This window comes from Malus domestica, chromosome 08, assembly GCF_042453785.1.
Source record: "Malus domestica chromosome 08, GDT2T_hap1".
In the NCBI taxonomy this organism is placed as follows: Eukaryota; Viridiplantae; Streptophyta; class Magnoliopsida; order Rosales; family Rosaceae; genus Malus; species Malus domestica.
Window position 1 is genome coordinate 9,818,687 of NC_091668.1, and position 18,330 is coordinate 9,837,016.

General features: G+C 39.0%; 1 protein-coding gene and 1 pseudogene across 1 annotated transcript; one reads left to right on the plus strand and one right to left on the minus strand.

The window, feature by feature from the left end:
* Positions 1–3,396: 3,396 nt before the first annotated feature.
* Positions 3,397–5,108, minus strand: LOC103428819 (aquaporin TIP4-1-like; annotated as a pseudogene).
* Positions 5,109–9,657: 4,549 nt separating this feature from the next.
* On the plus strand, positions 9,658–14,015 carry LOC139198018 (uncharacterized). Its single transcript, XM_070826250.1, has 4 exons — positions 9,658–10,047; positions 12,339–12,525; positions 12,616–13,068; positions 13,168–14,015. Exons 1-4 carry the CDS (start codon positions 9,658–9,660, stop codon positions 14,013–14,015), a joined length of 1,878 nt encoding a protein of 625 aa, XP_070682351.1.
* Positions 14,016–18,330: the final 4,315 nt, after the last annotated feature.

Sequence of the window (18,330 nt, forward strand, 5' to 3'; positions counted from 1 at the left end):
TAAGATACATGTGATGCCTCAGGTCTAAGAACTATTTGCATATATACTACAACCACAAGCTTTGTAACACTTACCATTTGGTAAGCTTCCAAACATTTAACCTTCTTGGACAGTTAGTGTTCAGTGAACTTGTCCAACAGACAATCACTTGTAGCTCCATCACGTGTCCAGCATGTAGGGGTGGAAAAAATTCTCGAAAATCTCGAACTGAACTGAACCAAAAAAATATTGATCCCAAATAAAAAATGTCCCAAACCGAAATTCTTGAAATTTTTGGGATGCTATCCTAAATTGATCCTGAAATTTCGGTACAGGATTTAAGATTATCTCCTTAATATTACGAGAATCCCATACCAAACCGAAAATATATATTATTAATTTATTATATATATATATATATATATTAATTATAGTTAGAGTTAATTTCAACCATGAGATTGTTTCAAATTGATTTGTGCTGTCCATTCATTATTAGGGTTCTCCATCCTTCTCTCTCCATTGTTCTTTCATACCTTTCATTTCAATTGAAGCCAACCTCCCTCCCTCAGCCATCAAGCCTCTCATCTCTATCTCGAATTTGAAGCTCAACTCCAGCCAGTCACTAGCCTACCACCACACCATGCTATTACTACTGTCTCCGACTGTGGAGCCTTCCTTCACTACACAGAGCCACTTCTCTCTCTCTCTCTCTCTCTCTCTCTCTCTCTCTCTCTCTCTCTCTCTCTCTCTCTCTCTCTCATGATTCTCTTTCTCATGCGATTCTCTTTATCAGACACTTAAAGTCTAAGAGTTTTCTTCATCCAGTGCACTGTGCACCAATTCTCCCCCAAATCAGGTAAAGTTTGGAATTAATTTATGGTTTGAAATTTAATTTAAGGTTCAAATTCTAGATTAGGGTTTGTGAAATTTGTTCATGTTTTGGATTGGATGTTCTTGATTCCAGCCCTAATTGAATTTCTATATTTATGTTTACCATTAGGTTAGGGTTTATGAATTTTTTTTTTCGATTTAGGAGTTTGACTATGATTTTCTATGATTTGTTATGTTTTGTTTTTGTTAGGCAGCTTAAAGACTTTTAAAAATTTCAATTGGCGACTATACTTTCTGGTTGTTTTGGAATTTTTTGATGTTAAACTGAAGTAAATGTAGAGATGTGAATAATTTTCTTGCCCGTAGGTTCCCGATAGGTATATATGTTGTGCAGACAAACCTGCTTTTTGTAATGCGTTGCTCCTCTCAAATGTGTTGTGTTTCTCCATTTTTGTTTACTTCCATTCCACGGAGAAGTCACAATTAAGTTCTATATTATTAGTATGGTTTTAAAGTTTGTGTTGTACTCTCTTTAGGAGCACCGTGGTTGAATTATGTGCTTTAATTTACACAGATTTGAGATATTTAATCATGTATGTTTCATTGTTTTGTCCATTTGTAGGTTACTCTTCTTTACCAAAACTCAAAAACTTCATCACACAATGGTATGCAGCAGTAACTATAGAAATTATAAAGGTGTAGATTTTATATCTTGTTTTCTCCACAATTTTTTGCTTCTTTATATTTACTTTTCAACTTTCTAATTTGTCTTTAATGATTTAATTGGTTTTCTTCAATCCTTTTCTCTGCTAATTTGTCTTGGATATTTTAATACGTCTTCTTCAAGCCTGAGATTAATAGCACCAACTGCACCGACTGCACCACTCCATTACCCGCTGTAATTGACAAGTGTATTCGGTCTGCTCCAATTGATACTAGGAGGTCTTTGTATAAGGTGAAGTTGGCCTTGAATTGAGCTTAAGGAGATCGGTCCTCGGTTTGAATTGAGACTTTTTAAGGTTAGTATTGTATCTTCGTTGTTAAGAAATTTGTGCTTCTTGCAAGGATATAGCATGTGTTTCATTTTGCTTTCACATGTTTGTGTTGTTTATGTCGTATGGACATTAGTTACACTATGTTTGGATGAGGGAAATAAACTTGAAATTTGGGTAAAAGTCATAAATTTATAAATTGACATGCACCAATTCCTTTGTTTGGATTCATAAACATAGAAATTTAGAATTTCTGTGTGGAAAAAAAACTTGGAATTTGGGACCTTCAATTCCCAAGTTTAAATTCCATGTAAATAGGTGTCATTTTCCAATTTCTATGACTGAGAGTTTAAAAATAACAAATTCCATATTCAATTACATTTTTCTTTTAGGTTAACCAAAAAAGAAAATTCACAAATTCTAGAAAATAAAATCCTGTCATTTTAATTACCGTCATTTTAAAATTCCTTAGTAATCTTAAATTTCTTCATCCAAACATAGTGTAAAAAGAATAAATATGAATTCTCTTTTATGAATAGATATGAATTCTCTTTAGTTGTTTCCTCTTTATGAGGAGTACGAACAAGAAGGGGAAGGGGTCAACAATCAACAACAATAAGCATGGTAAGGGAGCAACCACAACCATCAACAAGATCAAGGGGCCGAAGGGGCCAACAATCTTCATGAACTTTAAGCTTTTCTTTTTGCTTTTGGTTTGTAACTTAATTTATTTTGAAACTTTGGCTTGTAACTATTTTTTTTTTCTTTTGGATTAGTTACGTAACTTAGTTTATTTTTGTTGCATGCATGTAGAATGTTGAATTTAAATAATTTGATAGTAGAATATATTTGAAGAACAATTCATAATTTCATATTTCAATTAGGGCTATAAATCTATGATCGCACATATTGGTATGTATGAAGTAAAAGTTGGTAGCTCAAAATAGTTTGCACAAACGCGCATATGACATATTTGCATGTATGACATATTGGTATTTATGAAATTGGGCTGACAATTTCATTGTATCGGTTTCTATGACCATTATGTTGATTATTTATTAGTGTGATCATTTAGTAGGAATGATGCTTTATGCAATTAATATTGTCACAATTTTGTGTACCTAAATTAAAAGGAAAACTAATGAATATGGCTTGAAAATTTTGAGTTTTAACTATAAGGACAAAATTAAGGGTAAAGTGAATAGTATTAGAATTGATTTTTTAGTATAAAAATATAATTTTTCGTTAAAGTGAACAGTATCTAGAGTTTTTCGTTAAAATTTCCTAAATTATATTCCATTTGTAATGATTCCAACAATATGTTATGATATGAACATTCATCGTTACATTCCCAACTCTATTTTTTTCCCGCTACTCCACAGTGACATGGGTAGGGCCAGAATGGACAAGGGGGTTTGTGAAGCTTAAGCTTGGTCCAAAAAGAAAGGAGAGAGAGATTTGAATTTTTCTACATTAGCTTGAGAATAATGTTAACTTACGATTAGTCGTATGCAGGCATGAATAGGAAAAATCAAAATATATATAATAGCTTTGGGGTTGAACTTTTCAGTTACATAAGAAGCAGAGCTGCAAATTAACCTAACAAAGCATCTTCCACTGTGGGAATTGGGAGATGAGTTTGTTCGATAATGAAGAAATTTTCATAAATGAACCCAGCAAGTCCACCACCAATGAGAGGACCAACCCAGTAAACCCAGTGGTCAGTCCAGTTCCAGCCTACCAAAGCAGGACCAAAGGACCTAGCTGGATTCATTGAAGCACCTGAGAAGGCTCCGCCAGCTAGGATATTGGCCCCGACAACAAACCTAGTTAGCGTAGGGCCCAATCCATAAAGAGATCCACTCTTGTCGACTATTGTAGCATAGACTGTGAATACCAAGCCGAATGTGAGGACAATCTCCCATATCACACCTTGTAAGTAGCCCACCCCACTTGCAAGTGAATGAATTGGAGTAGGCTGCAAAGAAAAATAACAATTAAATTATGTGATATGTAACATGACAATATAAATGATATTTGAACTTGGATTAGATTTAAATAACAAAAAATTAACTTCTACTTAGCGTGGATGAAAAATTCTAAACTCACCAATCCGCCACTGAGGTACTCTAAAAGGTAACAAGCTGCGGCAGCTGCTAACAATTGATCGATCCAATAGAGTACAGATCGAAACAGGGTAATGTGACCGCCACACAGGAGGCCAAGCGTGACGGCAGGGTTAAGGTGACCGCCAGATATCATCACGGCCACGACTAGTGCATGTGTCACAGCTACGGCAAACAACGCCACTAGTGCATCTCCTTCTAGCTTATCTGCCCCACCAAATTACACAGCTCAGACAGGAAAAATTTCTCCTCAGACAGTTACTATGCATATATAATATAAACAAAATTATGGTAGTCATGTAAGGGTTTTTATCTCTATAACTATGCGAATTTCTTTACAGATCAAGAAATTTGTTACTGGAGAATATATATATATATATATATAGAGAGAGAGAGAGAGAGAGAGAGAGAGAGAGAGAGAGAGAGAGAGAGAGAGAGAGAGAGAGAGAGAGAGAGGAAACCTTTAAAGTAAGGGATAACACATCTATATATATATATATATAGAGAGAGAGAGAGAGAGAGAGAGAGAGAGAGAGAGAGAGAGAGAGAGAGAGAGAGAGGAAACCTTTAAAGTAAGGGATAACACATCTATATATATATCACCTCTTGTATTTGTTCGATTTATGTTAATGAAATATATCTATCTGTGCTTGTTAAAAAAACATTACATGACTAGTAATCATGTAGTAGGCGACAAAGAAATTGTGATCTTGGATACTTGTCCATGATATGATGATGAACTTTTCGTTGTAATTTGATTCATTAATCAACGGTAGATTTTTCTAAGTAGCCAGTATTCGAGTTGGTATTTCATGTGCCATAGTAAGTGAACAGAAAATATACTTTTTCGTTTTCCTCTATTTGTATTGTATTATGACACGTAAAGTACCAACTTAAATACCAGATATTTAAAAAATTCTCTTGATCAACCACTCATGTGGTTTATATGTAAATTACCAGTAGCCATGGCTGATCCAACACCAGCAAAGACGAAGAGGAAGGTAGTGATAAACTCAACCACAAGGGCTCTCCAGACTTCGAAGAGCAGCCTCGCACGTGGTTCCCAAGGCTATTTTCGCCATTTTATCCTCTGACTTTTATGGTCTCTGCACTTTGCAGTTGCTAACTTGCAAGCACTATGAAAATGTATATACTATTTATAAGGATATCAAAATGATGAACCAGGTTATTTAGATATGTATGTATGTGTGTGTGTGTGTGTGTATAGCTGGGTCCAATAATATTATGTATGTGTGTGTGTGTGTATAGCTGGGTCCAATAATATAATTATTGAGTCCTTTAGAGCATTTCCATCCATTTGATAGATTTGGCTTTAGGAGTGGACTTGGCAGTTACTATTCACTTAAATAGTAAATTGTCTTTATTCTTTTTACCACTATCAACCATTGTGAATAGTTAATGTCATAACAATTATTCAACGGATGAGATTAATTTAGCATATGTTGCAATAGTTATACCGCGCCATCCATTATGAATATTAACTCCATAGATTTGGACTTAGACCCAGAATCGAAATCATTGCTGCCAAGACTCCATCATGGCTTTGCCAAAATGCTTGGACGTGTATTTTGGAAAAGGATCTTCGTTGGGTCCTTTTTTCAGAGATTCTAAAAATTTTGTGATCGTGACTGTTCCTCGTATATCGTGCGGTGATAAATTATTACAAAATTTAAAATTTAAAATTTAAAATTAAATATAAATAGTACCTAACTATTTCTGATCGTACGATATACGATTAACGATCACAATCACAAGATCTCTAGGATCCTTTTCCGTGTATTTTGGGTTGGATTTGGAATCTAGCCATGTCAGTTTAGCATGGGTAGAAATGCTTTAAGACATTGTCGAATTACCGAGCAAGCCAGAAATGACAATATAGCTGGTCCAATATTCAGTACTATTGGAAATTTACATGGTAACCTTACCTTGTTTGGCATCAAGATCAGAAAGGAGATACAAATACAATGATACCTTTGTATTTAAATGATTTTGTAAACAAGGATCATCGTCCTCTTATATTAAAAAAATAAAAATCTTGGAAGGGGATGGTTATTTAGGGTATGTTGTTATTTGAAGTCTTAGGTTTTTCTAATTTGTTTAAGGATTAATTCTTTATAAATGCACTTTTTGTAACTCAGTAAAAAAAAATATAGCAAGATACATATATAGTACTTTGGTAACGTATAGCCGTCTTGATTATTTTATAATGTTTTTTTATTCTTTGTCAATGAAATAAAAAATCTGTTTCTATGGTCGGTTTGATACCGTCTTTTTCCTTGCTATGTGATTTTCACATTTTGAATTTGTAACATCTTACAATTAAAACACAAAAATAGGGCTTGACTTTTGATCAAGCCTCCGTGATCCCATCATCAGAAAGCTGACATTAATGGATAAAATATGGGGTGTGATATTCACACACCCTATTTTACTTCTCACACACCTTTTTAATTTTCGGTCATCGGATCAAATGAATTGAAGAAGATCAACGAACATAAATTATCAAGGGGTGTGTGAAAAGTAAAATAGGGTGTGTGGATAACACACCCCTAAAACAATGGCCATATTTATTACCATTGGAAATTTACATGGTAACTTTAGTGATTATTTTTATCTTGGGTAAATCTCAGTTTACTACTATCAAGTTTCATGGTTTTCAATATTTGGTACATGAAGTTTTTTTCGTCCCAGAGTCATACCTAAAGTGTTAATTTTGGGATAGTCTCATACATCCGTTAGTCAAACTTTTAACTCTGCCGTTAATTGATGATGTGGCGTCCACGTAGACAATGACTGGATGCCACGTGTCAATATAGAGCCCACATGAATATTAAAAAAATTATAAAAAAAAAGCTAGGCTCCCGACCCTTCCCTCATTCTCCCTCCCTTCTCTTCCCTGCACCCATCTTCCCTGCAAACCCACCCATTCCCTCCAATTCTTAGCTCCAGGGACCACACAACAAACAAGCCCACCTCTCCAATTCTTAGCTCAGCTTTCCCTCTCTAGGATTTGAGAGAGACAGAGAGAGATTATGAAGCTCTCAGCTTTGCACCAGAGCTACCTCACCCGACGGAGCAACACCTTCAGGGGATCGGCGCCGTTGGACTCCACATCAGACGGCAAGTCTCTGGCAATGGTGTTTTGGCTACTACTCCACGGCCTCTGCTGCCTCATCAGCCTCTTCCTCAGCTTCCGCTTCTCTCGCCTCGTCTTCTTCTTCCTCTTCTCCACCTCCTTTTCGAATCTCTATCCGGCGCCATTTCGGACAGTTGCTGATCTCACCGTCAGAAAACTAGAACTCCCCGCGAACCCGATCGTGAATTAGGTTTAATTGTGTGCAAGCTTCTTTTGGGGATTATTGTGTAAAATTTCATAGAAAAATGTCCACTGTGAGAAATTAGAAGGAATTATGGTTAGATCTGGTTGTTGGTCTAATACGAATATTGATTTGGGCTGTTATGAACTAATCGTGATTGCCTTAGTCACAGTGAGCTTTTAGTTAATAGTAGTGAGAACTAAAGTGTAAGGTAGTTAAAAGGCATAATTGTAAGGGGTTAAAAGTATGGGGTTCGATTGTAATGGGCCAATACTTAGTAGAAGGTTTCAGTAATTGTCAGTCATTGTCCAGGTGGCACTTTTGTATTGGGGAATTGCAAGCATGTGGGATATACATGCTCCCGAATTTATTGTAATGAAAACTTTTGGAAAAAATCAGTTTATATTTCTCTTTTGGTTCTCTCTCTATCCTATCACCTTCTCTCATTTTCATAGCTACCGGTTATGGTTGATTCTCCGGCGCCAGTTGGGTCGTAACATTGGTATCACCCTCCGTTCCTGGATTTTCCCATCCGTGTATGCCCCGTCCCAAACCCACCACTCGTTCCACCATGGATGCCCGCTTTGCTGCTTTTGAATCTGAATTTCCGTCGATTATCCGTGAGGCGGTGAACTTTGCTTTTGATGCTAAGCTTCCAGCCCAACTCGATGCTCACCTTCCGGCGTATTTTGAGCAGTTCCGCCGAGAGCTCACCTATGAACTCACATTTCGTCGTGAGGGTGAAGGTTCATCCATCCCACCTCCTTCAAATCCGCCTGTTCTTCATAAGCTGGCTCAGATCCCACCATCGCCTCACCCTGGCCCTCCAAATCCAAGGCTGTCGTGGCAACAACGCCTCGACTCTCCCAGATTCACTGACGGTGATGATATCCTTGCTTGGATTTACAAAGCCGAACAGTTCTTCTCCTTCTATAGGATCCCGGATGCTCAACGTGTTCTCACTGCCTCATTTCATTTTGAATATGAGCTTTTTCACTTGTTTATACCATATTTAGGGCCTCGTATTTAGATCTCGTACAAATACTCAGGGGACTTAAATGTAATTATGGGATAAAGGAAGGGGCAAATATGTAATAGAGGAGGAGCCCCTTATTCTATAAAAGGGGACTCCTACCCTCATTCTAGGGGAGGCCTCACTCTCACCCTCAGAGGCCATTTCTGAAGCCTCTCACCCCCTCTCAAAGCTTCCTCACACCCCCTAAGCTCTAAGCTCTCTCTCCCTCTTCAACAGAGAAACATAATACAATCAGTGTGGACGTAGCCCAAACCTTGGGGTGAACCACGATAACTCTTGTGTCATTTACATTACTTGCAGATTCACGGTCGGATTTACGCTGTTCCAAGACGATCCGGTTTTGTGCATCAACATTTGGCGCCGTCTGTGGGAAACGATACAAAAAACTATGTCGGTTCTCTTTCATTTTTTCACCACCACCGGGAATCTGCAAAAATCCAACAACAACCAAAAGCTTTTTCAGAAAAAACCCAGAAACAAAAAGATCCAAATCTCTCGCTCTCATTTCTCTCTGATAGATATCGCATCCGTCAGGTGTCATTACTTCTCTCTCTCCAAATTCCAAGCCCCGATTTAATTTCCAAAAATTTTGGTAATCTCTTCATATCTTTCAATTGAAGAGATGGCTGTTTCGATGGTCTCAGCCGTGAGTGGCTGTAATGTTTCGCCTTCGAGACCAAACGCTTCACGAAAGCCCAGTTTGTCAGCCGCCTCGCACGCTCCATGGAAGCTGAACTCGATCTCTCTTTTTTCTCTTGGCATCTCACTCTTAGATCTCCATTTCTGAGTTTCGAAAACGCAGCTGCTCTCCCGACATTGGGTACCTTTCTCCAGCTGCTCTCAGACAACCCAGCTGCTCTCCTGTTGCAGCCGTTGATCCGCGACCCAGATCCGGATCGACGAGTTCTTCGACTTCTCATCCGCCAGGCGCTGGGCACACCAGAGGTCGGCTAGCGACTCCATTGCCTTCTTAGAGTCCCCGCTGATACTTGACGAGGAATGCCAGAACCCCACCGCCACTATGATGCATCATCACGGATCGACCAACAACCTCGACTTCGGCAGGCTAGACGACGAGCAGCTTATGTCCATGTTCTTCGACGACGATGACCTTCGTGGTTCGAAGGGTTCTAGATCTGCAGAAGAGTGTAAAAGACGGAGAAACCGACGGAGGTGCAGGACCATGTCAGGTCGGTGGGCCGGATCCGCTCCACGTATATCGAGCATGATAGAGCGCCGGAAGAGGATGATGTCAGGAAAGATTAGATCTTGGAGAGGTTGGCGGATAGGCTCTGGTGATTTCCCTATGAGTTCCACGTATATCGGTGTCGGAGTTGGGTTTTGAAGAGAACGACATGTCGGTGACCGTGCCGCCTACCGTCTCGTCTTCCAGCCCATCTACGCCGTCCCACCAGAACAGCAATAATGACGAAAACAATATTAAGAAGGACAATAATAATAACAAGAAGCCATTGATGGTTCATCTAGACCAGCAGCAGTCGAAAATCGAGCCCAAGAGGGTCAAAAGGATTTTGGCAAACTGGCAATCAGCACAGAGGTCGAGAGTGAGAAGGTTGCAATATATTTTAGAGCTTGAATGCGGCGTTACGACATTACAGTCGGAGGTATCGACACTGTTACCAAGGGTTGCATTTCTAGACCACCAGAGGTTGATTCTAAACATTGATAATAGTGCTATCAAGCAATGGATTGCTGCTTTGGCTCAGGATAAGCTTCTCAAAGATGTTTGAGTAAATGGTGTAAGAAGAAAATGATGAAGAGGCTCTCTGTGGTTCAAAGATTCGGCGGACGCGTTAATGGCAGTGGCGGATATCCGGACGGGCGGCGGAGCGTCACCAAACATTGGGCCCTGATTTAAGAGAAAGCAAAAGTAATGACCAGGCTGTCATTCTAGAGAAAAAAGCAAAAGATAGCTTTACAACAGTATTCTCTCAACCCATTGTCTGCGAGAGCACATGGGAAAGCAAAAGCAATAGCAAGTCTGCCAAAGAGAGTGGAGGTGGAGAGACAAAGACGCATTGGAAAGAAATCAAGAAAATCAAAAGATACCTTGCAAAGCAACATGGGTGGACAGAGAAGAAAAAGAAAAGAAAAAGAAAAGAAAGAAAAGAAAAAGAAAAGAAAAAGAAAGAAAAAGAAAGAAAAAGAAAAGAAAAAGAAAGAAAAAGAAAAGAAAAAGAAAGAAAAGAAAAGAAAAGAAAAAGAAAGAAAAAGAAAGAAAAGAAAAGAAAAAGATCATGTTGTTGGGAGAATATTTCGGAAAGCAAAAAAGAGGAAAGCAAAAGGGATGCACATGGAGACACTGCAAAAAACAAGGAATAAATACCCCATCAGAATGATGTAATTTATTTTCCTTTTATTTTGGAAACATTTGTATAAACTCCATCAGAGGGTAATATGTATAAACCCCATCAGAGGGTAAAAAAAAAAAAAAAAAAAAAAAAAAAAAAAAAAAAAAAAGGGCAAAGCCCAAAGTAAATGGGCTGGAATGTTGTGTAGAGGGCGAAAACCCATAAGCCCAAAATAGCTCCAACCAGGCGATCAAAAGTACGCCAAGTACTCCAAATTATACATGAGCATTACTCATGTCATTCATACATAGACATTCATGAGCATCACTCATGATAATCATACATAAACATTCATGACCATCATTCATGTCAACATTCATGAGCATCACTCATGTTAACATTCATGAGCATCACTCATGACAACATCCATGAGCATCACTCATGTCAATCAACATAAACATGCATGAGCATCACTCATGTCAAATCCGCTTCAAAGACTTCATTTACAAAGCTCTAGCTTCAAAAGCTTCATTCACAAGAGCTCTAGCTTCAAAGACTTCATTTACAGAGCTCTAGCTTCAAAAGCTTCATCTACAAGAGCTCTAGCTTCAAAGACTTCATTTACAGAGCTCTAGCATCAAAAGCTTCATTTACAAAAGCTCTAGCTTCAAAAGCTTCATTTACAAGAGCTCTAGCTTCAAAGACTTCATTTACAGAGCTCTAGCTTCAAAGCTTCACTTGCAAAGCTTCACCTACAAAGCTTCAGTGCAGGGTATACAAATACCGCCTCCGAACAACCGCCACTTCGGCCCATACATGGATTCAATTTGAAGTCTCCAGCCAACAGACTCTATTGACCGAAGACTTGGGGGACTACATTATGTACCATATATTGGGCCTCAACTGGGCCTCATGAAAAATACTTGGGGGACTCTAGCCCATTATCTATGTATTAAGGAGCGAACCCTTATTCTATAAAAGGGACTCCCTCACTTTCATTGAAAGATCACCCATGATTTATGTATTGAGGAGCGAGCCCTTATTCTATAAAAGGGACTCCCTCACCACCATTAGAGAGCATCGCCGCCTACTGAGCAACTGTCTCACTGCGAGCATCAACTCTAGCCCATCACTTATGTATTGAGGAGAGAGCCCTTATTCTATAAAAGGGACTCCCTCACCTTCAACGCCATAAGCTGAGCCAACCAAGGCAACACAAGCGGCCTCGCAACATGTGCTACTTCTAGTTGAGCATCATTTCAGATTGGGCACCACCTCATATCAAGCATTAGTTCTAGACGACATCTAGTTACTTCGGCCCACACATGGACTGAATTTCAAGTCTCCAGCCAAAAGACTCTCTTGACTGAAGACTTGGGGGACTACTGTTTATACCATATTTAGGGCCTCGTATTTAGATCTCGTACAAATACTCAGGGGACTTAAATGTAATTATGGGATAAAGGAAGGGGCAAATATGTAATAGAGGAGGAGCCCCTTATTCTATAAAAGGGGACTCCTACCCTCATTCTAGGGGAGGCCTCACTCTCACCCTCAGAGGCCATTTCTGAAGCCTCTCACCCCCTCTCAAAGCTTCCTCACACCCCCTAAGCTCTAAGCTCTCTCTCCCTCTTCAACAGAGAAACATAATACAATCAGTGTGGACGTAGCCCAAACCTTGGGGTGAACCACGATAACTCTTGTGTCATTTACATTACTTGCAGATTCACGGTCGGATTTACGTTGTTCCAAGACGATCCGGTTTTGTGCATCAACATCACTGGTTCCGTTGGATGGACTGCATCACCACCACCCCCACTTGGCTGGAGTTTACAAAAGCCCTTTGTCGTGAGTTTGAACCCTCTGCTTTCGACGATAATGCCGAGGCTCTCTTCAAACTTCGCGGGCTAGGTACTCTTCGTGATTATATCGCTGAATTTCGCCGCTTAGCTAATAGATCACCTGAGATTAGCCCTATTCTGTTATGAAGTTGCTTTTTAGGGGGGTTGAAAAAGGAACTTCGCTATGATGTCAAACTGTTAAAACCGGCAAATGTCCATAAGGCTATTGCCATTGCGGTGCAACTTGATACCAAGCTTATAGAGCTAAAATCGGTCTCATCTCGAAACTATACAGCTTCTAAACCCTTTTCAACCATTGTTCCACCTTCCTCCCATACTGTGCCACACACTAGCAATCTTGCTATTAAAAAGCTAACCCCGGAGGAGATCCAAAGGAAGAGGGCGCGAGGGGAATGCTGGTTTTGCTATGATAAATGGGTAATGGGACATAAGTGTGGTCTTAAGCAACTATTGATGATGGATGTGATGGATTCTAAAGTTGTGGAAGACAATATAGAGGCCGGTCACCCTGAGTTGCAGCACATGGAGCTTAGTGAACGTGCTTTTTATGGCACTGATGGAGGCTCTACAACACACACTATGAAAGTGCTTGGTTAGATTAATGGTCACCCTGTGAAAATTTTACTTGACTCGGGTAGTTCACACAACTTTGTTGATTCCAAATTGCTTAAACAATGGGGATGGCAAGCAGAAACTACCAAGGCTTTTCAGGTCATGATAGCTGATAGAGGCAAAGTTACAAGTTTTGGTTGTTGCAAGGCTGTGGAATTGTCTCTTGCAGGGTATCATTGTCTTACATATTCGTATTCCTTGTCTCTGAGGAGTTGTGATGTAGTTTTAAGGGTGCAATGGCTTTCCACAATGAGCCATGTGTTATGGGATTTCCAACTACTCACTATGGAGTTCACTAAGGACCACCAAACCTATAAGTTATCCCACAATTCTTCAGATGCCTCAATCATTCAAGAAGTCTCGCTGCACCAATTGGATAAGGAGCTAGTTAACTCTAACTTGGGGTTACTTTTGTATTCCATGGAAGAAGAGAAACTAGAATCCTGTTACTTAAATTCAGTGCAGTTGCAGGAGTTGCAGCAACTCTTGTGTAAGTTTGAGGCACTCTTTGTCTTGCATACCAAGCTTCCCCCACCGAGAGACCATGATCACCATATTCCTTTGGTGCAAGGTGACAAACCCCTAAACATCCGACCATACCACTATGGTCCATTGCAAAAAACAGAAATAGAAAAGGCAGTTCAGGAGTTACTGGAGGCAGGTTTCATAAGGCCAAGCCATAGTCCATTTTCTTTCCCTGTGTTATTAGTGAAAAAGAAAGAAGGCACTTGGAGAATATGCATTGACTATAGGGAGCTTAATGCCCTCACTATTAAGGATAAATATCCCATACCCCTTATTGATGATCTGTTGGATGAGTTGCATGGGTCATTCTATTTCTATAAGCTAGACTTACAATCTAGATATCATCAGATCTTAATGCAACCTGGGGACATTGAAAAAACTGCATTTATGACTCATGAATGACACTATGAGTTCTTAGTTATGCCTTTTGGGCTTACAAACGCTCCTGCCACATTTCAAGGTTTAATGAATGCTTTATTCAAACCTCATTTGAGAAAATGTGTGTTAGTCTTCTTTGATGACATTTTGGTTTATAGTCGGACCTAGGAATCCCATTTAGCCCACTTGCAAATTGTATTTGAGATATTACAGGCCAATCAACTCATCCTGAAGAAATCTAAATGCTCATTTGGACAAAATAGAGTTGAGTACTTAGGTCACATTGTCTCTAAGGAATGAGTGGCACCTGACCCTCGAAAAATTGAAGCTACACAAAGTTGGCCTGCACCAAGAAACGTCAAAGAACTCGGGGGGTTTCTAGGCTTAAACGGCTACTATAGAAAATTTGTACCACGCTTTGGCAAGATTTGCCAGCCCTTATACCAGTTGACAAGGAAGGATGGATTTCATTAGGATGCTGAAACTCAACAAGCATTTGACAAGCTTAAAACAGCTATGGTTTCTCCACAGGTGTTGGCACTACCAGATTTCTCCAAGCCTTTTGAATTAGAGTGTGATGCCTCATGTTGTGGTATTGGAGTTGTACTACAACAAGGAGGAAGGCCTATTGCTTTTTCAAGTTAGTCACTAGGTCCAAGGAATCAAGCACTCTCCACTTATGAAAGAGAACTAATTGCAGTGGTTTATGCAATACAGAAATGGCAGAATTATATGTAGGGACGACATTTCATAATTAAGACTGATCATAACAGTCTTAAATATTTTCTACACCAACGAGCTAATACTGCATTCCAACAGAAATGGGTATCTAAATTGTTGGGGTATGATTATGAGATACAGTTCAAAAATGGCTCCCAAAATGCAGCAGTCGATGCCTTATCCAGGTTACATGGGGTGCCTAGGCTACAAGAATCGTTGGAGTCAACGGGAGCATGCTATGCCATTTCTTACCCATACCATGGATGGATTGACGAATTAAGACGAAACACTAAACAAGATGCGTGGGTCAAAACAAAGAAAAAAGAAGTTCTTGACTCCACACTAAATGGCACAAGTGATTCTTCTTTGGGAAAGTACACTATTGACAACGGAATTTTACTTTACAAGCACAGAGTGGTGTTGAGTACTCACTCTGGGTGGAAAAGGAAAATTTTAGCAAAATACCATTGTACTTCTTCTGCTGGTCACCAAGGAGTACTTAAAACATACCAAAGGGTCAAGAGAGGCTTCTATTGGCAGGGAATGAAGAGAGATATCAAGACTTATGAGGCAGAATGTCAAGTGTGCCAACAAAACAAGGTGGAAACCATTTCTCCACCAGGGTTGTTGCAACCTTTGCCTATTCCCCAAAGAGTTTGGACAGACATCAGCATGGATTTCATAGGAGGACTGCCTTTATGCAAAGGAAAATCTGTGATATTAGTGGTGGTTGACAAACTATCTAAGAGTGTTCACTTCATAGAAATGTCCCACCCATACACGGCAATCACAGTGGCTCAGGCCTTTATTGAAAATGTGTTTAAACTTCATGGAATACCAAGCTCAGTGGTCAGTGATCGAGATCCTATTTTTGTCAGTGCTTTTTGGAGGGAATTGTTCAAATTACAAGGATCCAAACTGTGTATGAGCTCTAGTTACCATCCCCAAACTGACGGGCAGACTGAAGTGATGAACCGATGTCTTGAGACCTATTTAAGGTGTTTTGTGGGAGATCAACCAAAGAAGTGGGTACAATGGCTTCCTTGGGCTGAGTGGTGCTTTAACACTTCCTACCACTCATATACCAAATTCACACCTTTCGAACTTGTCTATGGCTATCCTCCCCCCCAAGTTATACCCTATGAATTCGGTACTGCAAGAGTGGAGGCTGTGGGACAAGGTTTAATGGAAAGAGATAAAGTCTTATCCATGCTAAAACACAACCTGGAAATGGCTCAGAATCACATGAAGATGCAGTAAGATAAGAAAAGAACAGAGAGGCAATTTGAAGTTGGGGATTTTGTGTATCTGAAACTGATTCCTTATCAATTGCAGACCCTATCTCCTCACAGCTACCATAAGCTTCTGCCACGATATTATGCTCCTTATGAGATTTGTGAGAAGGTTGGAAATGTGGCCTATAAACTGAACCTACCACCAAACACAAAAATCTACCCTGTGTTCCATGTGAGTCAATTGAAGAAACACCTGGGAACTAAAGTGACACCACAGACTGTCCTGCCATAGGTTGTTGAAGATGGGTTGGTAGGTAATGTACCTGTTGCAGTGTTGGCAAGGAGAATCTATAAGAAATGAGATGTTGCTGGAGTTCAATTACTGGTACAATGGCAAGAGCAAGAGGAATCAAAGGCAACTTGGAAGGATTTTGATGAGTTCAAACCCGAATACCCCTCATTTCCTCTCTAAAACCTTGTGTACAAGGTTCTTTAAGGGGAAGGTATTGTTATAAACTAATCGTGATTGCCTTAGTGACAATGAGATTTGAGTTAATAGTAGTGAGGACTAAAGTGTAAGGTAGTTAAAAGGCATAATTGTAAGGGGTTAAAAGTATGGGGTTCGATTGTAATGGGCCAATACTTAGTAGAAGGTTTCAGTAATTGTCAGTCATTGTCCAGGTGGCACTTTTGTATTGGGGAATTGCAAGCATGTGGGATATACATGCTCCCGAATTTATTGTAATGAAAACTTTTGGAAAAAATTAGTTTATATTTCTCTTTTGGTTCTCTCTCTATCCTATCATCTTCTTTCACTTTCATAGCTACTGGTTCTGGTTAATTCTCCGACGCCGGTTGGATCGTAACATGGGCTAATTGTTTGATTTGAACGGGAAATCAGCTTAAAACAAACAAAAAAGCCATGTCAATCCAGGTAATTACTTTAACTAATTGGTGATGATTTGCGTCAGGTTAATTCATATAAAATCATTTATTAAGTCTTTCGATTTTAGTTGCGATGGGTTTGGAATAGATACTTTCTTTCTTATTTGTTTGATTGGAATGTGATTGGAAGTGGGCAGATGGGTGGGTGTGCGAGATGGGTGGGTGTGCGGGGAGGGTGAGTGCAGAGGAGAGAAGAGAGGGAAAGGGAGTGGAATGGGTGGGTTCGCTGGGAGGATGGGTGCAGGGAAGAGAAGGGATGGAGAATGAGGGAAGGGACGGGTCGACGGGAAGATCTAGGTGTGGGTAGGAAGGTGGGCACAGGGGGATTTGGGGAAGACAATCTGGGTTTTGCTTTTTTTTTTTTTTTTTTCTTTTACTTTTCTTTAAATAATTATTTTTCTTGAATTTTTAATTTCCATGTAGACCCTTTAATGACACGTGACGTCCAGACATTGTCCACATAGGTGCTACATCATCAGTTAATGACAGAGTTAACAGTTTCACTAACGGATGTATGAGACTGTTTCAAAATTAACACTTTAGGTATGACTCTAGGACGAAAAAAACTTCATGTACCAAATGTTAAAAACCACGAAACTTTAGGGTAGTAAATTGATATTTACCCATTTTATCTTTATATATAAAGTCAACAACTCTTTATGAGGTTACAAACTTCATCAAAAAGTTTTAAACAAAAATGCCCCCAAAACAAAAAATTCAAAAGTAACCTAAGGGTATTTTCATCATTTTCACAATGTTTTTTTAATAATTAATTATTTTTGTACAATTTTTTTAATTAATATCTCACAATAAGTTAGCAATAATGTGATTCAATCAGTTGTTCATTAAATATTATTTTTTTCTATTTTTAAATACATTCAAAACATCTTAAGAGGTGTGTAATGCTGGTTATAAAAAAAAATTCGCATGCGCATAATAATGTGATTGAATTAGTTGTCAAATGATTTTTTTTTTAACAAACGATATTATCTACACTAAGGGGGAGGCGGTGGGCTTAGCCTCATAATGGGTTAGTAATAATGTGATTCAATCGCTTGTTTATTAAATATTATTTTCTCTATTCTTAATGTAAATTTAATAGAATGTAGATGGAAATTAAAAACCGATTTTATTATGTGAATTCAGTTGCTTTAATTGGTTTGTGAGGGGTTTTTTCTAGCATAATCTAAGATTATTCATTTACCTTTCCTTTTGTCAATTCACGCATATAAATACATTTGAAACGTGTAAGTCGCACGTAGCACCTCGTGATAGTAATTAAATATGAATTGATATTGTACATATATTATATGTATGTTTGTTACCAGTGAAAACTTAAGACTTATTCCTCACCAAAACTTTATACTATAATACCATGTGCAGCTGTGACAATATATATATTTCCAAGAAAATGAACTATTGAAATATGCGGAAGAACT

Bases quoted from the DNA above. Each gene is read 5' to 3' on its own strand.
- LOC139198018 (XM_070826250.1), top strand. From the start codon at position 9,658: ATGTCGGTGACCGTGCCGCCTACCGTCTCGTCTTCCAGCCCATCTACG. The intron at 10,048-12,338 runs GTTTGAGTAAAT...CATTACTTGCAG, and splicing joins AGGATAAGCTTCTCAAAGAT to ATTCACGGTCGGATTTACGT. The intron at 13,069-13,167 runs GTTAGATTAATG...GATGGCAAGCAG, and splicing joins ACACACTATGAAAGTGCTTG to AAACTACCAAGGCTTTTCAG.